The sequence below is a fragment of the Cyprinodon variegatus genome, unplaced genomic scaffold, assembly GCF_000732505.1.
Source record: "Cyprinodon variegatus isolate N-32 unplaced genomic scaffold, C_variegatus-1.0 Scaffold367, whole genome shotgun sequence".
NCBI lineage: Eukaryota > Metazoa > Chordata > Actinopteri > Cyprinodontiformes > Cyprinodontidae > Cyprinodon > Cyprinodon variegatus.
This window is the reverse complement of record NW_015150820.1, coordinates 588,329-613,608: the sequence shown is the minus strand read 5'-3', so window position 1 is coordinate 613,608 and position 25,280 is coordinate 588,329. Positions and strand designations below refer to the sequence as shown.

Here is a 25,280-nt window from a genome sequence, read left to right as displayed (position 1 = left end):
CTGTTAATACAGAACAATCCACTGAGAGCCAAACGGTGTAACAACCTCAGTCTTCCTGTTTAATTTCCAATTAGACTCAGGAGCGGTCGTTTTGTTTTCTTTTCACGTTCGTGCGTTTAAGAAATGAGCAGTCTCATCTGATAATTTGTCTGCAAATTTACAGAAAAATAGGAAAAACCGAATATTGGCTGATAAAACAAGAAATGTCTGCATTTTCTTTAAAAAAAAAACCAAAAAAACATTGACTTTCTAAACAAGAAGATGAACTGTGAATCTTTGAGTTGTGGAAAGGTATTCCAGCCCATGACAATTAGACCACCTTCCACATTATTGTTTTTTTGGCAGATATTTATCAAGTTACCCAACGGGGTTTCTTCTGGATTAAGAAGTTGGGCTGTATAAGGACACTCCATAGACCTAGACTTGTAGGTCATGTCATGCAGTCCAGTTACTGGTTTGTTTGAAGTTTTTGACTAATTAATACAACAATATCTAACATATGTACTGTTTCAAATGATGTAACACAAACTCTTTAAATATTATAAAATATAAAACAACTAATCTTTGATCCTTTGTACAGGATTAAGTGGACAGCACCACATGATGCCTGAGGCAACACCCTTCAATATAAACTGAGTTAGGTTCTGTGTTTTGGAGTTGTCTCAAGCACTACTGTATGTACCTAGAGCCAGAAAAGCAATCTTGCAGTCTATCAAATGTTGTACAATTTGTCCTTTGTCCTGTCAATGCTTTCTCTTACAGTGCAACCTTTTAAGCATGTTTTTTTTTCAACAGTAGGAGCTTGCAGGGGCTTTGTGCCAATACCTGGATACAAAGGCTGCACAATCTCCTTGATAGCAGATAAATTTGTTATTTTACTCCAGGTGGCAGAAGCAAATAGCAAAGTTGTTTCTGGCCAGAAAACTTCATAAGAGCTAAACTGGAGAAGTTCTTCAACAATTCCGCTGATTTGAGCATTTATAAATGTTATAAGCAAACAAACTTACAATAAAGACCATAAACTAACACTGCTAATTAAGAAAACAATTAAAATATGTGTGAAGAACAAGCCACAGGATCTCCCAAACCAGAACTACTAGAACAGAATCATGTTGCTTTGTTTTCTGCGCTCCTGGTGAAACCAATGCAGTTTTCTGCTCATTCAGAAAGTGAATGGGGCTTTAATGTAGGGGTTCTCTCATTGTTACAAAGCTCACAGATTACTGCACACCCTCTGATTCCCCGTATTATTGTCTGAATCTACACAATTTAGGCTTTTCATCCATCCATTCAAATTGTAGTTTGATTGTTTTTTGTTCAATTTACTTAAATGTGTTTGCTTTTTTTATTTCCATGTTAAAGCATTTTGGCTCATTTTAGCTAAACCTCCAACTATTTTATGCACATGTGAGTGTGTGTTGTTCCCCTTTTATCATCATAAAAACCCAAAATGCAACAATCTTTTTCACAAAACCTGGAAAGACCTGTTTTAAGGTATGATATTTGCTGCATTTGGCTGTTGAATAAGGACTAACTCCGACTCTGTTGTTTTGTTTTCTTCTAAGCATGAATAAACTCTTATTGATCAAACTCCACACAGTTTTGTTTTTTCGATGAACAATTCAATGAACACACTGAATTACAGGGAATCAGTTTCAAGACTGTTGAATTTTTTTTTTTTTTTTTTTTTTTTTTTACAACCACTAGTACATTATTAGCCATAAAATAACATAATTTACCCCAAAACATTGATCTAATTGATATGATTTGTATTTTTGAACTCCTTACATTTTGAAAAATCTGTAGGATTAGATATAAAACAAAAAACTTTATATGAAACAGATCTATGATTAGACCAACCTGTGTTGTGGCTGTTGTCTGAATCTTTTTCATCTCCTTGTCTTTCCCATCATCCAACCTTGGAGCCTCAGAAGTGTTGCGTCTTGACTCTAGCGCACCATTGGTGTTACCAGCAGCCAAGGCTTCCCCTTCAAGTGCTGCTGTCCCATTAGAGGTCAGTTGGGTTTTGGAAGAGGTCTCAGTTTCTGAGTTCTTGCTTTCAAGTACTGTTTTAAGATCAACCTCATGCTTCTCCATGATGCTGGGTAAGGAGCTACCTTTCATGTGAGCCAGAAGGCTAACTTCATCTCTAGAAACGGTGCGAGATGGAAGTTCTGAACTGGGTAGGACTTGAGGCTCAGCTGGAGTCAAATCAGGTAAGAGATTGTCTGCTAACCCGCTTGTCACCTTGCCAAACAGAAAATTTTGACTGTGCGGAATGTTGTCCTTCTCGTCATCCAATGTAATGAGAGGTGCAGCATTTTGATTATCCATGTTCCCCTTTGGCAACAGCATACTGCTGACATTGTTGTCAAGCTTCTTCACAGCAGCACAGTAAACATTGTCCAACAGAGAGTCTACTTCAGCCAGAGACCCATTCTCAGACATTGCCAGCGTTTCAGTAGACAACTCAATATCATCCATCTTTACTTCTGTAGCTTCCACCTTTTCAGCTTTGATGTCCACCAGAAGGTCGTGAACTTCAACTCTGACCCCGTCTAATGCATCCCCAGCTCCCTGGAAGTTGTCCTCAGCCCCTTTTGTCCCGGTCAGCAAGTTGTGGGAGTCAGAACTCTCGTAGTCTCCCTCACTTTCGGGGGTCTGTGAATTATCATCTATTTCTCCAATCTCAATCACACTTTTGATGCTCGAGGCCTGAGCAGACAGACCACAGATAGTGCTGACCAAACCCTTCTTCCCTTTCTTGATATTCTCTTCCTCCTGACGCTGGTACTCTTCATACATCTTTGCCAAATATTCTTTGTGTGCCTCATATGTCACCTATAAAGAAATTTAAATAAAATCCCCTGAACATGTATTCCTTTACTTTACACATTGGGTAAAAGTCAGCGTTTATCCTCCTTTGGGCTATACTTACCTTAGAGTGGGCTATAGAGAGAGTGTCCACCCACACACGCCATCCTCCCCATTCGTACTTGATGGCATGGTAAAGCAGGATACGGAATATGTTGTACACCATTTCAGTGATTTTCTGCTCTTCTGAGTTTTTGGGGTTGATGTAGCTGAGAGAAAACATCCAGTCTTGCCATACGGAGCACTGCAAAAGACACCTGTAAAATCCAAGCCATGAATTATTGTGCTTCATGTGAGGTGAATACGATATCAACAAAGATTAGACAACAGTTGGCACAACTGTGTTTTGCCAGTAGACAGCAGTCACATATGGTTTTGTGATCAAATGCATTAATATGGCACACTTTGCATTGCAGTTTTTGTCAAAATATTTAATTGAAAAACAGGTACCTAAATATAAGTATGTTTTGTCAGATTTTAACTTCTTTTATGTCATGACTAAGGCTACCTTCTTCTTATAGTCTATATCTAGATTTCATTGATCCTCTGCCTTTTCTCTTTTCTTTCACTGATCAGACGGATAGCTAATAAAGCGAGTGAGATAAATGTGATCAAAGTTTGCTCACCGCCTGTTGTCTCGACTGCTGCTGAAGAGTTTTATCATATCTGAAAGGAAGAGTCGCCGAACCTCCATTAGTTCTGCGCCAGGGGCGGAGCTTTTCAGTAAATTTGCGACAACCTTGAGAATCACTGAGAAGACAGGCATATAAAAATCCGTTGTCAGTTCTCGGTATCAATAACTGTTGGATACCCCTCCAAATCCCAAAGAGCTTACTTGGATTCTGAATCTTGACAGTGGAATCAGGCTCAGGATGAGGTTTGTGAACTACCTGCGTGCAAACCTGCTCTGTCAAAATCTGAAATGAGGAGTATTGAGAATACTTTCATCACATTCACTCAGATTATAATGACCTAACATTTATGGAGAAAAGAAAATGTATTGTTACCTCATAAAGGGTGTTGTATGTTGTAACAGACACAGTGTTGGTGTGCAACATGAGCCTCTCGCCCAGCAGAGAAAAAAGGCTGTGTGTGTGCATGATTTCCACCTTCCTCCTGTTGAAACACACACACACGTACAGACAGAACGGTGAAGCAGTGTGTTTGGAACTTCCTACGCCACTCAAATCACTGAGTGCCATCAGCTTGCCTCCCTAAGCTCATCCACAGGGAGTCAGACTCTAGAGACAAGTGTCAGGAAAACCGCCAGCTGTCATAAATTGGGTGAATTTTGTCGTAGGTGTATAGGACAAAGAAGTTAGCCTGTCACCAGGAGTGGCTCAAGATATTGAGGTATACTACAGGTGAATAGGTTCAACTATGACAAACTGAATAACAAAGGCTGTCAGCCAAAGCTTCTTTGTTCGACTTTTTTTCCCCCACTTTGTAAAGCTTGGAAATTGGGCACTTAGGAAAAGAGTAGCTACTCTTTCAGCTGCATAAATATGGAAATTTTAAAGAGGAGCGCACACTTATGATGCGTAGCTTACTGATGTGCTGTACAGTACATGTCTGTTAAAAGAATGTAGAGAAAACAAAGTGAAGCTTTTTATTCACAAGACGATATAGAAAATAACATGTAATTTCTGACTGAACATATTTTAAGCCGACATTTAAGGCTCAAATGAAGCTGCGCTGAAATAAAAGAACACTATATTAATAATTTTTTAAGAAAACATAGACTCTGTTTAAAAATATCACATATTTATTTCTATTATTTTAGCTTTTTTCATATTTTTATTAATAATAATACAAGGAAGGAAAGGAAGGAAAATAAAATAAACACCCCAAGAAAAAATTAACAAATATCTCTCTACTAAACATTTTGCTTTGGTACCTTATATGGTTCTCGAAAAACTCACCATTTGTATGAAGAAACAGTTTGTTTTTGTTTTTCTTTCGTTTTTTTTTTACCAAAGCAAGAACAAACACTGATCACTTCAACTAGATCAGTATGACAAACAATATCAATGAAAAAATTGTCTTCTAAAATAACTTGAAAATAAAACACTATGAGGAGATTAACAAGGCTTTTATTTCTGCCTGCAGAAGTGTAACAAAGCCTTACGCCTCACCTTGTTTTCCATTTAGCATCAGCCCTCCCTGGCCACTGCTTAGAGCACGGCATCACCACTTATCCTCTATTTTTACTCTGAAACCTTCATTTAAAACAGCAGTTCTTATCCTTCATGACCTGATCTGCTGACTTTCTAGTGTTACATTTTTGGAACAGTCTTTTGGGCCTCCTCCAATTGCACTAGGAAATTATAAAAAAGCTCAATATAAAGACTTCGGTTCAGTTTATTTACATAAACAAGCTTAATTTAGTCTTATCTGCAGGCTATATATGACACCAACAATTACAATTTATATTCAGAAATACATAATTAAAACAGTCTAATATTTTTATATATAGACCTGTAATTAATTATATACATTGCAACTTGTAAGGCACATTGATGATCTCCAGAGCAAAGTCCTTTCTTAGCAAACATGCAGCAACAGTGGACAGATGGATTAAGTCATTAATTACAGGAAACAAAAAGACTATTTTCCTAAATTAATGTTAACTCTTTTTAAATCTATAGAGCATACATTAAGCTGCAACAATAAATAACAAGATGAGACTTTCCATAAAACACAACAAACAAACACACAAAAACATTCAATTAATTGTTAAGGATGTTGAGGAAAGCAATAGTTGCAGGGACATTTTTTAGCCTGGTACTCCTCAATGGCAGGACATACAGAAGAAGCAGGAATTTACCAGCCAAGGGGATAGATACAGTAAAGGCAACAAACACCATCAATTCATTAACCAATCAATTAAAAAAGATTGATTACAACAAAAGTTAAGTGTCTAATAAACAGTCTGATTCATAGCTGATTGTGGTTACTCACTTGTGTCCCAAGTGCTTCAGAAAGTATCCAAGTACTTTGAGGGATTGTACACGAATGTTTTCACTCTTTGATGCCAAGAGCTTGTAGACTACCCTGGAATAAACACATGATGCAAATTAGCCTCTAAGCATGGTCTAGAGAGATTTAACTGTAGCCCTCTTGATGAAGAGGCACTTCACTGGCTGGCTGACAGCCTCTTTCTTTTAGAGCAAATCTGCATAGTATTATATGGAGGTCCAAATAAATGCATCAGTAATCTTTTATTTTGAATAAACAGGCACGGTCTTAATGTATGTTCTACAACTCAGCTAACATGAGGCAAATTTGATCATCCATTATTGTGAAAACAATGAGTTAATGTATCAAGCTTCTATTCGGTTTTATCCAACATACTGACTGTTTTTGTGCTCATTTATTATACAAATTCAAAGTAATGGTAAACAGTGCTTAGATGTATTTAATCAAATCCCTATGTGTGCCTAAGTAATGCATCTTGCATCCTTTTGAGGGGCTTACCTTATTCCATTCCTCTGGTCAAAAGCAGGGATCATGGAAGCTGGGTGCTCAGACATGAGGGCTACTACCAACTGCAACACATCATGCAGGTTCTCGTCCTGTAGGCAAGAAATTATAGAAGCACAGTAAGAGACAAAAGAAGGAAAATGAAAAGTAAATAATGCACATAGAGTTCAGCAGTTTCTTCAGCTGCTTTAAGCCTTGCTAGAAGATATTTTCCCATTTGTTAAGAGTCAGGAAATGCACTAAACTTCCCCAACAATCTTGCTTTTTGGTGGCCTGCACTTCACCATAAAGAATGCAATCTGACACTCAGGGAAGATCTCTACCTACCTTTAGGTGTAGAGGTATATGTCACTGTTCATGTTCTAGGTAGGCAAACAGTTCCTTAATCCCCTTATCAATAGAAGTACTGGCAAATATAAAAATCCCCTAATCTGTAGAGGTCCAGAAAATATGGGAATTGCAGTTTTATCACTAAAGGTTGCAGAATCCGTAGCTTAGCTATTGCAAACAGAGAATGGCTGAGAATGTGCATTGCACACAAAATCCAGTTGCTAGTTAAAACAAACTGCTGATGGAAGAAAAATTCTGTGTAAAAAATAAGGCCAAGGGCAGGAGAGTGGCATAAAACACAAAGTGAATCCCCTTGAAGATAGAAATGGTAAATGGTAAATGGCATGTACTTATATAGCGCCTTTATCAAGTCAGTAGACTTGACCAAAGCGCTTTACACTACATTCATTCACGCACACACTCACACACTGATGGTGGCAAGCTATAGAAAGAGACATGTACCTCCTGCATTGTTAGCAAATAGTTGAGGATGCTCTGTAGTTCATCCTCCTTCACACCTCGATCCTAAAAAAAAAGCAAAAAGTACCGTAATACAATAGATTGCATCATGCACAAGGAGGATAGTCTAAAAGATATACAATAATAGTCTAACAAAAGTCTCCTAGGTATTGATTCTGTAAATAGCAGCATGTCAACAAAGAAAATTAAAAGCTTTTCTAAGTTGTAAAATCTCAATGTAGTAATCTTTGACTGGGCTGAGAGCTGATCTTTTTTTCTCGAGTTAAACATTTGGAATAAAATACTTAAAACAAATTAGAGTGAAATAGCATTTCAAACAGTACTATAATGTTTGCAAGAACTTAAAGCCCCAAACTGTTCTAGATTTGTCTAAACAAACAGTCACCTATAGGAGTGTTTTTAACCTATCCCAGGTACTGATTGCATTCTTTAAGCCTTTTCAATGTATCAGACGTCACTGAGAAACTTCACACCCAATATCTGTTGTTGGTACAAAGTCAGAGATTTCTCAGCCCAAAACTGAACCAAACACTTACTTGGGGTTTGAAGGGCCAGTTTAAAACAATCACGGACTGGTGTTTTTTAATTGTCTTATAAAAATCTATTTTACACTCTGTGCTTGTAAATCTGTTGCCCTGATCTGGGTTTTCCATTTAGCATCTCAGCTTTTTCCAGCTGGCACTACGCCATGCATAGTAAGAGACATAAATGGGGGGCAGAGACATTACATTTTTTGAGCTGCATTCAGGTACACAGACTCAGCTCTTGTTTAACAAAGGCATATAACACTACTCACTAGATCTTGTGACTCAAAGCCCTTTTTTTTTTCTGAAACCAGCTTTTAAACTTTTTACTCACATTCTTTTAAAACATACAATTAACTTGAACCACATTAACTCATGTTTAAACAAAAATATGTAAACCTACTAAAATTAACATACCACTTAAGCTCTGTTCTTGGTGTAAAGTTACAAAATTGAGTCTATGGAAAACAGTAGCAAACATAGCTTTAGAAAAAGGATAAAGTTAGTTAGTGACAGGTGATGCTTTGTGAGAACAAACCTGCTTTCTAAACCAAGTTAACCTGTGCTAGGGTTTAATATTACACCTGGACCACAGAAGTCCGGTTTGGAATAGACAACAGTAAATTTATTGAGTTATTATGAAATGGATTGTCATTTTCTGCATGTTCATGTATAGACACTGACATTTAAAAAAAATATGTCCTCACTGCTCACTTTCCTAGTTTTTTTTTTTTTTTTTAGCTTGCTTTGACTTTGAGGACAGTGCTGTTGATTCAACTTTGTGTCAAAAAGACACATCTGAGAGTTTGGACCATATTTACATTTTAGCGTCCCGTGTTTGCTGTGGATTTCTCAGCAACACATCAACAATGGGAATCCCCTGTTCCCCCATATCACAAAGCTGCTCTATTGCATTAAAATTGTGGTCGCCAATGGAGAAGAGTGTAATTATTTTCATGTTTATGAGAATAGTTTGAAACCCTTTGAGATGTGTAACACGACGCCTAACACTGTTGAGGTTGCCATGAAAAGATATGCAAACTATAGAAATGGCCATTAGCAATTGTTAAGCAGGCTGTGGCAAATTAAACTGTACTCAGGAGCATTAGGTCTGCTATGAAAAAAAACCCACACAATTACACCAACATCACCACTGATACAAGGCAGGGTGAATCCATGTATTAACATCGAATTCTGAATATCAATGCAGCAGAAATGGGAAATTAGCATAAAAAAGTATATTTTGATGAGCCCCATTTGATTTTTACCCTCAGCTTCCTGTTCTTTGCTGAGCTTCAATGTCTCGACGTATTGGAAGTTCTGAGATAGTGTTCAGCAAACCTGGTTGTAACAAATTTTAATCTGAGCACTATTCTGTCTGTCTTAAGCCAATGTGCCCACTGACATTAATAAGGCATATTTAACTGTCTTTCAATGGATATCTTATCTTTTGTAGATGCGCACGAGTCACAGAAATAAATCAATTTACACATCCAGGTTGGAAATGCTGTTGGGTGATCACTGATTGTGTTAAGAATATTGCGCTGGGATTATTTTACTGGTTAAGTCCCATTCTTAATTGACATGCATTTATTTGTGACTTTCTGTTTCAGTAAATGAAGCATAAAGAAGATCAATGCAAAAAAAATACCAAAGAAATATACGCACAGCAAAAAGCTAATGTATCTTATTAATAATCAATAGCTAAATATGTGACTAAGATTTATATAAGAGCGTCCCATTTCCAGGATAACTGGTAAAAACAGAGGAACAGAACAGTAGACCATTTCAAAGGATAACAAAGACAAAATCCCTATTTTTCTCAGTGCAGTCATGTGGGGAATCTGATGTATGAAGACAGGTGGGATATACCTTCAGAATGAGTTGTTTGAGGAAGAGAAGCATGAACGCCCGCAGAGAGATTACTTCTTTCTGGGTTGGCCTCGGCCCATCTGTGGTTTAAAAGAAAATGAACGGAATAATGAAAAAAGAGAAAGAAGATATTTTTCTTCTGCTGTCAATTTTTAAGTCCTCTTTCAAAGCTTTCTTTGAGCATGTCAAGAAATGCAGATTAACTTGGAACTTTCTGAGATAAAACCTTCGGTTTAGAAACTTTACATTTAAAAATGCGTCACAGCAGCCTAACCTAGTTTTTCTTTTTACCATTACTCTTCCTTTGGTAATGAGAAATACATATTGTAGAATTAACCTCAGCATAATTAATGTTAAAATTTGAGCGTCCAAGGTCCGTCCTCATTGGACCTTCGTGGTTAGGATGTTTCTCTGTTTTAACACACCTGGTGCAATTTACTGCAGTTCAAGAAACCAGTCATCAATACAAATCAGGAGTGTAGAGACAGGGAAATATCTACATAAGGCAGGAAACTGTCCCTCTGGGACGGGAGATGGGCTTCCCTTCTTTAAAGGAAAGCAAAGGCCATTTGGAGTATTACTGGGAAGGTCCTTCATATGATTCACACATGGCCTTTTAGTGGTCAATATCACCTTATAAGAAACTGTAATTGCTTTGAAGGCTTAAGGTCAGTTCAAAATTTGTAAGATCAATATCTGTTTCCTATAAACCCACAGAAGATCATATATCTGATAAGTTTGATGTAAGGTGTGTGCATCATATGAAAATCAAGGTACATTTTGGGTCATGACTTTTATCATGTCTAATATCTGTTCATTGCTGCTTTTGGCTCAATGATAAACTTCATTTCATTAAAATGTCGAGCTTTTCTGTTTAAAAAAATGATTTCAGGTGCACAAAGCTATAACTACGAGCAGATAAACAAACACAAACACAACAAAATAATTATTATATAAACATAAAAACATAAAACGCATGACCTTTGTTAGCATGACCTTTAGTCTCACTGTTACAGAAAGGTTTTCCATACATATTCTGGCCATATTTCTTTGTTTATAGGTTATTTTATCTTATGTCCCTCCCATGTATCAAACAAAACATCCAGACAGAGAAAATACTCTGACAATGCAGAGCTATTATACGATGTTAGTCGGGTTAAATACAAAAACAAGAAGCAGTTCAGAGAACATTGGTCCCTTTGCTGAGCTCTCACTCCACTTCTTCCAAGTCCTGATAAACTCCAACCTCTGCCAAAACTGAACACATGTTTATTTAAAAAGGGGCCTGATATAAGGGCAGCAGACACCTGACTATCCTGCTACTTCTGCCGGTCAATGTAATCAATGACGAGGCTCCCTGAGGTGGGAGGAGGAAGGTATAAGCGCTCCTGCAATCCGACACTGATTAATAGCAGGAGAGAGGAAACCTAACTGAATGGATTAAGCTTAACATGAAAGGGATGATAAGAACATTATTACGACAGCCCCCACATCTAAGTTATTCACAACCAATTATGATCACAAACCCTGCACAGCCCTTGTTTCAGGTTCAGACTACTTTAATTCCTTCATCCCAAAGGCACATGAAGAACGAGTTTATTAAAAAAACTATTTATGTACATGTGATTATTAGAGGAATTTTATTGCGGCTTATGAATGATAATAAAGCCGAGACAATAACATTCGTCCTTTATGCTTGTAATAACCTTTGTGCCTAAAAAGATTTATTATATGTTAACGTCCTGTGATCTTGGTAATAAAAATCATTGTTTTTATTATAGAAATAGCAGGGAAAGGCGTTTGGGATGTAATAACACATGTATTAATACTAAGAGTTGTACAGTAGGTATGAGCTTTTCATTTTGTGACACTCAAGTGCAGAAATACTGCAGTGCTATTTTAAAATGGCTTAAATGCAGAATGTTATTAACCATTATTCCTGCATTGGATTTTTAAACATTATCAAAGTGAGAAAAGAAAACAATAGAGGGAAAACAGATCAACTCAAAACATCCCAGATTGCCATTACATTATTTTTTTTAAATTCTGGTTGCTCGGTTCACTATAATGATGGTGGACGAAGAAAAGTCAGATAATCAAAAGCTTCTGCTTTTAACAAGCTAAAGTATAAACCCAACACCCTTTAACATTATAACAGTCTATCACTAACCATTACAACCAGACCTAAAGAATGCAACCAAGTTCCCTTTCACTTCACAAATGTGCTCATTTGGACTTTTCAATGGTACAGAAAGCACTGTTGTTGTTTTCTAAGGGGATTGAGATCCCATTACAGATGATTGTTTGCTCTGGACAGCGAAGGAGGCTCCACTATTATTTAGGGAGAGATTTTTTCCTTTAACAGATAACATAATTTTAGGGTTATGCAGGTGTCAAAAAATGTCTAGCAATGTAAGATTTTGCAGCTGGCATTCATCTTGACTGAAAGCCCTCATCTGTGTGGTGATGACTGGATATTTCAGCAGGACAGCAGTGGAGTGAACAACACCTAGATGACAAAGCACTTCTTCCTGAACAACACATCCCCCATTTTGACCAGTCTGCACGTTACCTGATTTAAACCCATTAAAATCATTTAAGGCTGGATATAACATTGTGATGGCTGCAACTACAGCCACCCGAATGTGGTCACATTTAATCACATCACACACTAGGTCAGCCAGTCTCATTAAATTTATATTGGGATTTCTTTACATTTAGGATTTAATTTACAGAATCATTTTTGTAAGGAAAGGCATAACACTGTATTCTAGAATAAGTGCGCACATTTTAGTTTACACTGTTATGTTCTGCTTGATTTAATCTTTGTTTGTTTTTTTGAGTCACCTCAGTGCCGGCTGCTCCAGTCCTTCAGGAAAACAGAGGTGGAGAAGGGGTGGAGCCAGCCTATTGACGCTGCAAATTGGTTTACACCACTACTAATCACCAAGAGGGGGGGAATGGGATTTTGCTGTTAATTTCAGTAAGGTTTTTGTGTGTTTCCCCCTTTGAATCTTCTATGTGGCCTGATCAGCCAGTATTTAAGTTTCCCCTTTGTCTCATGTAGCAGGTCTGTTTGTTTTAGTAGGTCTTTTTGTTAGCCTGAGTTACATTCTGTTACTTCAACCTCTTTTATGGGCCCAACTTTGTAATTTGTCCTTTATTGACCCAAGTTCTTTGTTTTGGGTTCAAAAAAAAGAGGACTTTTTTGGATCTAAACCTGTGCCTGAACTTCCTTTGACTGCTCAGACCATCACAAACATAAATCAGATCAAGACCCCAGATGTGGGTTATAAAGCTATTTTTACCCCAAGGAAGCAATATTTCCACCAGCCAACTGGAGACACACACAATTTGCTTAATTATACATATTATTGAAATGAAAAAGAAGTTGGTGTAACTTTAAAAAAAAATTATATTTTTTTGGATTAATTTCTATTTTAGTGTTTTGTTTTGGTAATTGTTATGAAGAGTCTGTTTGAGTATGTTACTATAAAATAAAAATGAATAGATTTTTTTTTTGTCTAATGTTCCTGTTCCTTTTTTTTTATTCTGAGGTAAAATCCATCAATATGAAACGCTAATACTTGATGTTAAAATTTTGTTAGGGAGGGAAAAATGGAGGGAGGGAGGGATCCATCCATTTTTTCATACCAAAATCAAACCAAATCATGAGTTCAAAACTACAAATTATATCTACAATAACCATAGTTTCTGTGAACTGTTGCAGCTCTGGTTTAGTTAAAGGGCCTAAATTATGCAAAATTAACGTTTTGGACTTTAACTATGTTATAATGCTATTCCTTCATCAAAATAATGCAAAAGGTTGCATTTCACTTGGTTTATATGTCTCTGAGTAATCATTATGAGTTCTCCTGTCTGAGCATCAGCCTCTCCCTGTCCTATAAAATTGCTCTTTTAGCAGGTAATCTGCAGAGTGCAGAAACCTCCCTTGTTTAGCCAATGTTTAGCCAAAGTTGGTAAAATCTTTTTTTTGGCTTAAAGAGGTCTTTGTTCAGAAGTGGTGTGATATGGCCACCCCAGTTTTTGTGGGCCACACAAGTGAAATGGACGACACGCATATAAGCGGCTTTGCTATAAAAGCATGTGTTTTTCTCCAGTGCAAAAGACAAAAAAAAAAAAAATGAAAATAATGATATTTCATAACAAACTTATAATCTATAGTGCGTTATTTCATCATACATATTCGGTGGAGGGGGACTTTAAAAGCCTTAATAAAAACCATAAAATGAGACATTTAATATACAAGTGATGCTTACTTCTTCTAATTAATATGACTGATTCAGGGTTGGAGCATCTTCTTTGAACTGAACTGACTAAATATTATGTAAATATTATGTAATAAGAACACAATATCACAGGCATGTGTACAATCAACAACTTTCCTTTATTTTTTAAATCAACCTTTCAATGGAAAAAAAGTACTGAAGGAAAATCTCTGGAATCTACAGTATCATGTCTGTTATCGATCTGTCCTTAAAATGAGATTAGACAAAAGAAGACATTTGAATTGAGAAAGCTTCCTAGAGAGGTGGCGAAACGTCTTCAAATCTTGGAAACCAAGTCCAGTGGATATTTTTTGAACTTTTACGGAATAGACAAAAGAAGCTTTATCTAAATGTGCTGACTGGCAAAGAAGCTTTGCTGCCCACCTCATTACACATTTTTTGGTAAAACTGAACCAGCTTAGAGACTGAATAGCGAAGAATTAGATAATGTGTTGGATATGGATTCAAGTCACAGTCTAAGAGAAACTGAACACTGAGCATCTACCCGACTGCCGGGACAGATTCTACATTCAAACCAAATGATACATGGCTTTAATTTGATAGCACTTTCTATTAAGAGCTGCAGAAAAACGAAAGAAAAAAGGAGGAGGATGCACCTCGAGATAAAGAATGTGTAGCTAGGGGAGATCGCTTTTAAATGTCCTCTCTATGGCCTATAACTCAACACTTCATTATCTGCTTGGCTCTCTCTTTGCGTGTGTGTGGGTGTGTATTTGGGTGTGTGTGTGTGTTTTTGTTTGGGCATTCCTCTACTGGGAAGGACAGAGAGAAAAAGTGAGCTGCCCAGGCGAGCAAAGATGAATGAAACTAGGCAGTCTGAGACTAATGTACACCGGGAATGTGATCCATTTTACGATATATCCCCAGCTGTGGTTCCTTTCTCCTTCGCTTACAATCAGGAATGTAATTTGCCTCCTAATCAAAACTCTTAGTTGGGGAAGAGAAATAAGGCATTGTGGACAATTTTGATTAGTGTAAAGAAACGGTAATTTGGTACGCAGACATCTTACACATCTTTGTGAAAAAAAAAAAGCAGGAACATCGGCGTTGGGGAGTTAATTTTTTATTTATTTTTTTTTTTACAACTTTTTGGCTTGTTTTAGCTTTATTTTATTACATGTACATTGCTCACTATAGTGGAACACCCTAGAAAATATCCTCACTGATATATTCAATCATTCCAGTCACTGCACTGTAATAAACCCTAGGTCATTACTCATGGTTTAAGACATTCCTGAGTTCTTACTGTGCCTCCAGACTTCACACAAAAATGTCAGCCAAATAACTGATTCCCACTCATCACTGCAGTTATTGGTGACAACAAAAAAAAACACATGATATTTATCAGTTCTAATAGGCAATCTGCTGACAAGGTATGGTAAAACCTGATTCTTTTTTCCTCCTTTTACTCGTTTGTTGCATACAAATAAAGCACTTCCACAACCTTAACAATCATAATGACCATATCTTTTTACTGAAAATTAGATTGAGGTTAGGAGGAAACATTTTGATGCATAAATGGCAATATCCTTGTGATTCCTTTGGGTTCTGTTAGATTAAAAATATATAAAAGATTCTTGAAACCTTATTAATTTGTTTGCTATGGTTTCATTCAAGAAAACATTTGCCTCTGTATGTTAATATTATCCCTACTCTGCTTATTACAGGAATTTTTCCAGCTATTAGTGAGCAATTCAGAATTATTTTGCTTTAACAAATCAAATTCATAACATCTAAGAATCTGCAGTATTCTCCCAGTTCTTACACGGTCTGTGAGAATAATTAATTTAACTGCAACATTAATACAATTGAAAATTACCTGCAGGAACAATGCAAGTGGAGACATAGAAAAAAAAAGTCTCTATTAGATTAACTGAACTTTGATTGTGTGAAGAGTATTACATCAATGCTGTCAAGTTCTAACCTTCAGTACATAAATTTCAGTGGGCCTTGGTGCAGCATAAAGTGGGGTCTCACAACCGATATAAAACAGCCCCTATATTAGAAAGTGGGTAGTTTCTGAAAAGAGTAATGGCTTCCAGAAACAGAATGACAGTTCAAGGACACTTTCTTTTCCTTTACAGCCTGTTTGGTGATGTGCTGTTTCACAGACTTAGTGTGCCAGTCACTGGACTGGGCTACGTTTCATAGACTTAACACCCACACAAAACATCATACTAGTGTGTATTCCTTACTGCCAATTTCTGGCCATAGTCCTAACCACCTCACAGAAAAGCCTTTATATGTGCAGATGAGTTATTTAGGAAGTGATTAAGACTTTGATAAACACTTTGATAACAGGATTGTGACTGCACAGAGTTCTTGATATTGGTTCACTCAGAAATTTCTTGCTAAAATTCCACTGTTGATTTCGATCAGTTCTTAGAAAGATCAAAAAAAAAAAAAGAAAGAAAAAAAAAAAACACAACAAAGAAATACAACTAGCCCATAGTTTAGCTGGATAAAATAATATTGAAAAATTGTTCTGTGAAAATATCCTATATTGATCTCTAAGACGTATCACCTCTTGTCTGATGATGGCCCAAAACCAGGTTTATTTAATAAGAATCAAAACTGACATCATAACTGATAAACAACTTTGACTGATTTATGTTAGAATAGTGTCTTAGTAGACATAAAAACTACTGTAGGTACATTGACTATAACTTTCTATATTGAGAAAATGCTGATGGTGAGGGACAGCATTTACCTTTAGATCAACTACACCCATTTTAATCTAACTTGTCAATAATTGATGTGGGAACTTTTCTTCACCGAACCTGGTGAATTTACAAAGGTAATGCCCTTCAGGCAGGATATTCTTATTCTAACTAATATTTTAGAAATAGAGATTCCGCTAGACCCGGAGCTTTGTCTACTGGAAAATCTTACAACTCTCCAGGGTTTGTTAAAAAACACAGAAATAAGATTCCTTCAGGTTTCCCTCAAGCAATGTTATTATCAGTAAGCAGTAACAGGCAAACTCAGTAGAAGAAAGCAAGGCAGTCATTCTATTGGCTGGAAAGGTTACTAGGAGACAATCCAACTCAACAGGTTTCCAAACGTAGCTTTTGACCTGAGCAGAAACTGGTTTGTGCGCGGGGAGAAGGAAGTAAAACAGTAGAGAAAATATCTCTGCAAGAAGCATTAGATCTGAGAGCAGAAACAAATATGTGATGGAGATGAATATATATTTGAGAAAAGGCAGAAGTTTTGATGCGAGCATTACAAGTAGAGGAAATTCTGCTCTCTAATTAAAAACTTGTGCTCTTGATTTTTTGGCAGGAAAAATCCTCTATATCTCTCTACTGATTATTTCTTCATCCGATTATTTCTGTTTCCCCATGAGTCACTTACATTTGTCGTATGTTGGTATGTCGTCTTGTGTGCTAGTTTTATGACCCAAAATAATTTTTTTATGACCCAGTTTTGCCCTGGTCAAATAACAAAGATGGCAGATGCACAGTGCAGGGAGGTGGAGTTACGTGACTAAGGGCGAGCAAAAAGTAGTGATCATCTGTCCGAATGGTAAATTAACTGAGTTCACTTTAAAGTCCACTATATAGTTCCCACTCTATATAGTGATTTAGGTGTTAGGGTTGACGTTTGGACACAGCTAATAATATTGTGACAGGGATTATCAGGTTAAATCGAAGTGACATTATTTTAACTCTGGTAATCTGTGATTATTTTATAACGGTGACCGATTGTCTCTTAGAGCTGAATCAACTTCTTTTGAGTAAACAACTTGAATAGACAGAGACATATATTTTCCTTCTGGTTAATTGTTAATACCTCTGCTTGAATTACAAACCAAGTTAATGACATTTACTGATGGTGAAGACAACTTGGATTTGCAGCCGGTCTAAACATCCAGCCTCAAAGGTAAGTCGTTAATAAAACCTTGTAATTGAGCAAATTGTCCGTTATAATCATTTGACCATCATTTATGTGATTTTTACCTTTGATTAAATAAATTATTCATTCACTATAACCCCTGGTTACAGTTATTAATAAATTAATAATCAAAACTGTAAAATTACACAAAAATGTCTATAAATAAATATGTTTCTTTTTTTTTTCTTTTTTTTTTTAAGGTGTGGAATGGGGAGGACTGTGATCTAATAAGCAGAGAATAATCAGAAGTACTGACAATCCCTTTTATTATGCAAAACAAAACAAAAAAAGAAGTTTAAAAAAAACAGCAAATTGCAAACAACAAGAAGTACCAAACAAAAACAACACAAACAAAAGAAAGAAAGAAAGAAACTCACCAACATCCACAAAAACAAATATGCTCACCAAGGCCCTTTGGAGTGATGCCACTGCAGTCTGCGGGGTTGATGGCCCAGTAGTAGTATTTCAACATATTCATGAGCTGAAGTACGGTACCAACTCGACGGATTGTGTTGTAGATGGTAGCTGTACCAATAAACTCAGCAGAAAGGTATGTGTATAATGAAAGTTGAATCTGGAAAGAGATTAAAAGAAAAAAAAAGTATATATATATTCATTAATGTTCCAACTCTAAGGTAATCTAAACATTAAAATACTTAATCCATCACACTGGGAATGGAGATTAGCAGGTGGCAAAAACCTTCAAACTTTAAAAGGAGATAAGGGATAAACCCAAAATTTAATTGCAAAGTACATTTAAAATGTGCATTTTCATTTAACATTTTTGATGCAAGTAACCAGTAAGTTTTACAGCATTTTGTGAATGTTGACTGTTGTTTTTATAGTCATTATTTTTATACACCCAGCTGTTATGAATATTTAATTTGAGCTTTGACAACAGATGAGTCAGACCACTTATAAATTCCCCTTTTTTAGTTTAATACAATGAAATGTAACTATGTGATTCTTTTCAGGAAAATGACACATAAATACTGGGGAGAGACTCATTGATAAATGTTATTAAAATATAACATAACCAGGTTAGTTCTTAAAAGGAGTCATACAAAGCATCTCTTATTTCATTACTATAGTCTTTAGTTTGCACATGTAAAATAATTGTGCAGTTTAGCTTTATGTTTTACCGATCTCTAAACCTATCTGTGTGCTTCTCATTCATCTCTCACTTTGATACCAATACTGCAAATTGGCGCTTAATAAAAAGATAATACATTTCACTGGATATTTGGTATAGATAATTGATTTAAAACACTGAACTCAATTCATGTTACTTAAAATTATCTCACCAGTTAACCTACAGAGAATGCAAAGAGTTACAAAGCTCCACCCTCAGTCCTTCCAAAAAGTCCTTTCCTTCAATCTGGGCTTTTTGTCCAAGTGCATTTTCCCCTCTTTTGTCTAATGGTTTAAGCAGTGAAAAACGTCTCAATGGCAGGACTCCCCTGTGGTAATGCAAGTCACACAGCTTGCAGCTTTCGTTAATATTGTAGCTCGCAGAATGGGACAAATAGTTGAATTACGCAACTTTGGCACCAGGAAAAGCGCACCATTTTACTAAAGGTGATTTTACCTACAGTACTTCATTACAAATCTGTTTCTCTCACTTTTTATCCAACTTATCTCTTCATTTTGAAGCTAACGTATTAAACTCTAAGCATGTTAGCCATTTTTAATATATTCTTATTTACATATTTGTGGTCATCCAATAAAATCTCCTCAATTTGCCACAGATACTCAGATGCTTTGCATGTCTATATTTACTTTATGGGTCATCATTTAAATGTAAGTGAAAAATCTCCCAAACAGTTTAGAAGTTTACAAGTACACTGCGAGTATAACAATAACCTTTCAATAAAGTATATGTATTGAAAAGATGTCACATGCTGACATTATTCTCTTAAAAGTGTCCTATTTAAGGCATACTGTATAACTTTTTTTAATGACAGAAAAAGAAATTGCACAATGTTAGAAACAAATCTTCCTGATGCCAAACATGGCTTAAGCAATGTTTTCCTCTTTGTTTTTGAGCTTAGGGACATTTAGCAGTGGTTCGATAGCTCTTTTTAAACCCTGGTGAAAGGTGAAATTCAGTTTTACCTGTTCTACCGTCTATTCATTTACATATATTTTTCACATTTGCAGTCATATTTCATCAGCAGCAATACAAATGTTCAACCAATTTTTCCAAAGGCAGTACTTATGAACAGTGTAAGAGTTTCAAAGTTTAAATCTCTTGCTTTGCATATTGTTACTTGCAGGAGCTTACCTTAGCTGGGGTGTAGATCCAAATGGCTGCATTAAACAAGATATGATCACAAAGCTGTTTCAACAGGGGTGCTCCATGTGGCAGGCCATCAAGATACTTTGCAAAGGAGAGAAACTGCTCTAACACAGCCCTGGTGATGTGAGCTCTTGAAGACTGGAAAGAGAGCCAGAAAATCATAAAAAACAACAAAAAATATTTATGTTAGTATTTTGATGTGTATTATATAGAAAAGAATCAGAGGAGATGTAGTTGTTCTTTTACAAATGTTTTTGCTTATATTCTACTTTCATTTTTTTTTTTCTTTTTTATTAACTAATTCATGTAAAGCACTTTGGATTTTCCATGTACTGAATTGTGCTATACAAATAAACTGGCCTTTCCTATTTAATGACATCCCTTCAATTTACAGGTAAAGGATTTTAGCTGACTTAGAAATACTAGAAATGAACAGCAAATAGAATCATTTAAAAAACTTGAGCTGAACTTGAGCTTTTCAATTAATTTGAAACAAGGCTGCAGTATGTAGAGCAAAGAGTAGTAGTGCCTATCCTTGCTGCACACTACTGATCAGTCATGTCACACTTTTTTGCTCACTACTAAACAGATGACTGTAACTTTTTGGAGACAATCCTTTTTTAGGAAAAAAGTAATAGTCATTATGTGGTAAATAAGGGGCAATCAATCCTATTGAAACTGTAACACACAGTGTGAGGATTTCAGACTATCCATCTTCACCCGCTTAGTGCTTGTCAGGGGGTGGGGCCAGTGCCTATCTCTGGCAGTCTATGGGCGAGAGGTGGGGTAAACCCTGGACAGGTCAGCACAGTAACACGCAGACACACAACCATGCACATGCACACACTCACACCTAAGGACAATTTAGAGGTGCAAATGAACCTAACAGTCACAGGAATCAAACCCAGAAACTTATTGCTGCAAGAAAACAGTGCTACCCACTGTAGCACCATGCATAAAACAAACATTTTATCCATCCTTTCAGGGGAAATATTTTCTTTTTTTTTTCTTTTTTCTCTTCTCTTAGAAAATAAGTTATCAATTTATCACACTAACATTGTTGAGAAATGGATCTAGTGAGCCAGCTGCTCACATTATGTGATAAAATGAAAAAAAAGAGCATAAAATGGGGACCTTAAAAAGACTATTCTACATGTGACACTTAGTATTACAGCTCCCGCCTGCAACTTGTCAATCCAGGTGTTTTTTGTTTTTTTTTTGTGAAAGAAAGGAAGACAGAAAAATTAAGGCCAAAGGAGGATGGAAGTTGTGGCATAAACAGATCATGAACAGATGGTGCGATATGTGAAAGTGTGAAACCTGGCAGCAGGAGGGAAGGGAATAAAAAAAAGGCAGCTCTCAGGTGCCGACTATGTCAGTCTGTTAGTTAACAGCATCTGAAGCCAGCAGGCAGGCGAGTCACTGAGTGACAAAGTGGAGTCATATCTTAGTGCTCTGAAAGAGACAGCACTCTAGGGATGCCTGCTGCTAGGATCTGCATCACAAAACGGGTAAATAAAGACTGATGTAGAAAGTGAGGGGGACATGTTCCTCTGTTCATTTCAAAGACACATACAGGACTTTGCCACAGGCAGTCGAAGATTAGGCTGCTGACAGGGCTTTGAGAGTAGAGACAAAACACAGTCCACCTTAATGGAAAATGAGATGGCATACCAAGACAAGAAAGGCAACAAGAGTATTCACTGGAATACTCACATAATGTCTGGATAACACTTTATTTTATTCAATAACCTTGTAATAACACAGTAAGTCAAACTATATTACTTGGTAACAAGAAAAACTTTATTTGGTAATAACCCCAAAATTAAGATATATAATTTCAAAGTAATTACCTGCATGTCATTATTACAATTGTACATTTCTATGTAACATGGAAAACCTTTGGTGGGTAATTACCATTTGGTTCCCACATAACATTTTCTATTATTAGCCACATATGATCAAGTAACTAGAGCATTATAAACTGAACTCAAGTTAAATATAAATCAAGTTTAGTTAAGAAGATTGGCTTGCTGTCTTTTAGGTTTGGTTTTCTGTTAAATGCCAAGTAATAAACTGCATTCTACTGGATGCATTCTACACATTAATTTATTGCTCTCAGTAAAATTACTGTTACCTGGTAATAACGTTTTGAAATCAAAGCAGTCTGACTTTGCCTTGTCTGCCTAAAATTTGAAACACAGCACTTACCAAAATTCTCCAGAAAGTGTTCCTTGTTACCTAGTAATATAGTGTAACTTACTATGTAATTACCATGTTATTACATGGTTATTTATGTACTCAAAAAGAAAGCGTTACCAATGTATGCATTGTATGCTAAAGTTACGCATTATAATTAGAGCAAATATACAAAGAGAGACTTTAGAAGTTGGTGCAGCACCTTGAATTGTAAAAGAATTCAAATTCCAGATAAATATAGGTGATTTTCAAAAAAAATTAATATTAACATTCAAAAATAAATAATAAAGTAAAGAAAAGGGTTAAAGATAGAATAGCGTATTCAGAACTTTTGCAACGAGACAAAGATATTTATTGATTTATTTATTTTATTGTTGATAACAATGAATTATCTAATTATCTCTTTAATAAATATACAAACTCTTAAAGGGTAGAATGTCCATGCACTGCACAGTACTCAGTACTTACAGCCTTTTTTGAATCAGATACTGGGTCAATGCATTGTGGCATTAATGCAACTGCGATTTCAGGTCTTTTGCAAATGCTTGATTGCTTCACAATATTTCCAAGGTTGTGGTTACTTTCTACTCCCTTAACCTCCACTTAACTTTGTAATGAATACATTTGTATACAAAACCCTGAATAGCCATAACTTTTTACAATTTTTTTTTTGCTTACTACCCTTGCAAGATGTATCACTGGCTAAATGGTCAAGTGAATATAGTCTAAAAACCTAATTTATATTGGTCTCATAATCATCAAAAATAAAAACAATAACACTCTTGAAATATCATCCTTTGGTAAAAACTGCGTAATATTTGCAAGTTCTTTGTGTAATAAATGAGTGAGTGTTTGATAATATCCAAATTTATTCAGATTCAGCCTGTCTGTATAACAATGATGAGATTGGCTCCATACTTTCTCTAGCAGGTATCCGATCACCAAGAAGCCCTTCCCTCCCAGCATCTGCTCCTGCATGGCCACAGAACTCTTTAGTAGCTCCACCAAAAAAGCTAGGAGTGTTGCACTGCAATAAAAAAAAGACATAAACATAACATCATTAACAAGTATTTTCAGTGTGAATCGTATCTAATCTACTAAAACTGAGCAGATTAGATTGTCTTATTGTTTACTGTAAAACTGACAAAAAAAAAAACACAACAACATTAAATGAGCTTTTATGGCATGAGAAGACAGTTCAGGCAAGGAAGAAAACAACAAGGTCATTTTCAGAGGAGGTCAGCAATCAGCTGGGGACTCAAGCCATCCCTTTCATCCCCCTTAAATCCAGAAAAGTGAGTTTGGGTTTGTCAGTCCCCTTGGGGTCAGGGGGTAGACTCTGAGAAGAACTCCAAAAGATTGTCTATGTGTTCATTTGGGATTGGCGGTTTCAAAGGACCAGTGCATTGCAGTGAATGCACTGTTTCTTTGTTGTGCAGCTTTTCAGATGAAGCCTTTTGGCTTCATGACAGTAGTGCTTGGTGACACTTTTTAATCGGCTTTCCCTCACAATCAATGGTTTCCATTCCAGCTCAACAAAAACAAGGCCACAATCACTCATGGCAGGCTTGCCTATATAATGTCCATATACAAAGAAGGCAAACTCTTATTTGTGTTTTCTGTGTGCTGCTGCATTGTCAGTTTAAACAGACATTCACTGATACGATTACAGATTCTGTGTAGAAAAAAATAAAACAGTACCACAGTCAATTTTGCATGTTTTGGTGTAGAAAGTTAAGTCAACAAAGTTTTATTGTAAACTTGCAAAAAGGCACAGAGTAGCATGCTTTTTCTTCTTTCTATTCAGGTTGGCAGCAAGAAAAATCAAAGAAAATTATTATTAAAATGATATTTTAAAAATCACTTTCCGTACATGCTGCTGAGTTCAGCAAACCCTTAGGCCAAATAGGGAGTTAATTGCTGCGAAAGCTTTGAACTCCAAAGCCCAGCAGGCATTACAGAGGGACTAAATCTTAAAGCAACGACAAAGCTCAGTGTTTGGTAGGGCTGCACACTGTGAACCAGAGAGGAAAACATACTGACAAGAGGAGAAGAGGGTTGGAGAGCTGAGAGGAGTGGAGTCGTCAGAGGCAGAGAGCTTAGGGTATCAGGGATTTGTGCAGCTATGTGGCCACTATTGCATCCATCCATGTCATTAAACTATCACAGTATTAAAGTAGAGCTAAGATTCCATGCAGTACACAACATGGAAGTGCTGGGATGTCAAGCTCAGGATGAGAGAAATGAGAGAAGAAATATTAATGAAAATAGAGAACACCGCTTCAGAAACACTGTTATAGTATACGGTGTAATAAAACTTTATTTAAAACATTACTTGATCAATTGCTTACTGAGAGTAATATTTTCTGTTGCCATGCATTAAAGGACTTTCCTATCTAAAAGGTTAAGGGACAACATACTGCTTAGCTATAGCACTGTAATATAACGTCTGACTAACATGAAATCAGGAATCTCTCAATTTTAATATGGATTGATCAGGCACAACAGGATAACATTGGTAATGTTTCCATCATGACTCTTATTTATGGTGATGTTTTGTTAGATTGAGAAAATCTGAAAGGCTCAACATGCCAAGGTCGATGCATGTCTGAAACAGCAAAGCTTGTTTAATGCTTTGCTCCCAGTCTTCAGATGTCAGTTTCATTTAAAAGTGAACCTTCCAGGGCCAGTGGTAAATCAGGGAAAGGGTCAAGGCCCAAGCTCACTGATGCACATGAGGGATGAAGGTCGGCTTGGGGGTCTGATCCAACAGAGGAGCTACTTTATAGTGAACTGGTGCCGTATTGCTGCAGGGCACCCAGGACTGGTCCTGATTGGGCTTAAATTAAATTACATTTTCACAACTTCAACAACTGCTTTTTGTTATATTACATTATATTGATATGTTTATACAGCTCAATATGCATCATATTGTGAAGGCATACTGCATTTGATCAAACACTTGAATTCAAACCAATTGCAACAACGAACCCCTTTGCAGGCTCTAGAACA

General features: G+C 36.4%; 1 protein-coding gene across 1 annotated transcript in view; it reads right to left on the bottom strand.

The window, feature by feature from the left end:
• Positions 1-25,280, bottom strand: part of LOC107092093 (neurobeachin-like) — a 238,477-nt gene that overhangs the window by 138,127 nt on the left and 75,070 nt on the right. The window contains exons 11-22 of the mRNA XM_015386380.1: positions 23,187-23,295; positions 20,055-20,207; positions 18,176-18,344; positions 9,564-9,643; positions 7,150-7,212; positions 6,352-6,449; positions 5,836-5,928; positions 3,882-3,990; positions 3,710-3,791; positions 3,501-3,624; positions 2,939-3,131; positions 1,861-2,841 (exon numbers count right to left, since the gene is read on the bottom strand). Of these exons, the coding sequence (XP_015241866.1) occupies positions 1,861-2,841; positions 2,939-3,131; positions 3,501-3,624; positions 3,710-3,791; positions 3,882-3,990; positions 5,836-5,928; positions 6,352-6,449; positions 7,150-7,212; positions 9,564-9,643; positions 18,176-18,344; positions 20,055-20,207; positions 23,187-23,295 (2,254 nt within the window). The remainder of the gene's footprint in view (positions 1-1,860; positions 2,842-2,938; positions 3,132-3,500; positions 3,625-3,709; positions 3,792-3,881; positions 3,991-5,835; positions 5,929-6,351; positions 6,450-7,149; positions 7,213-9,563; positions 9,644-18,175; positions 18,345-20,054; positions 20,208-23,186; positions 23,296-25,280) is intronic.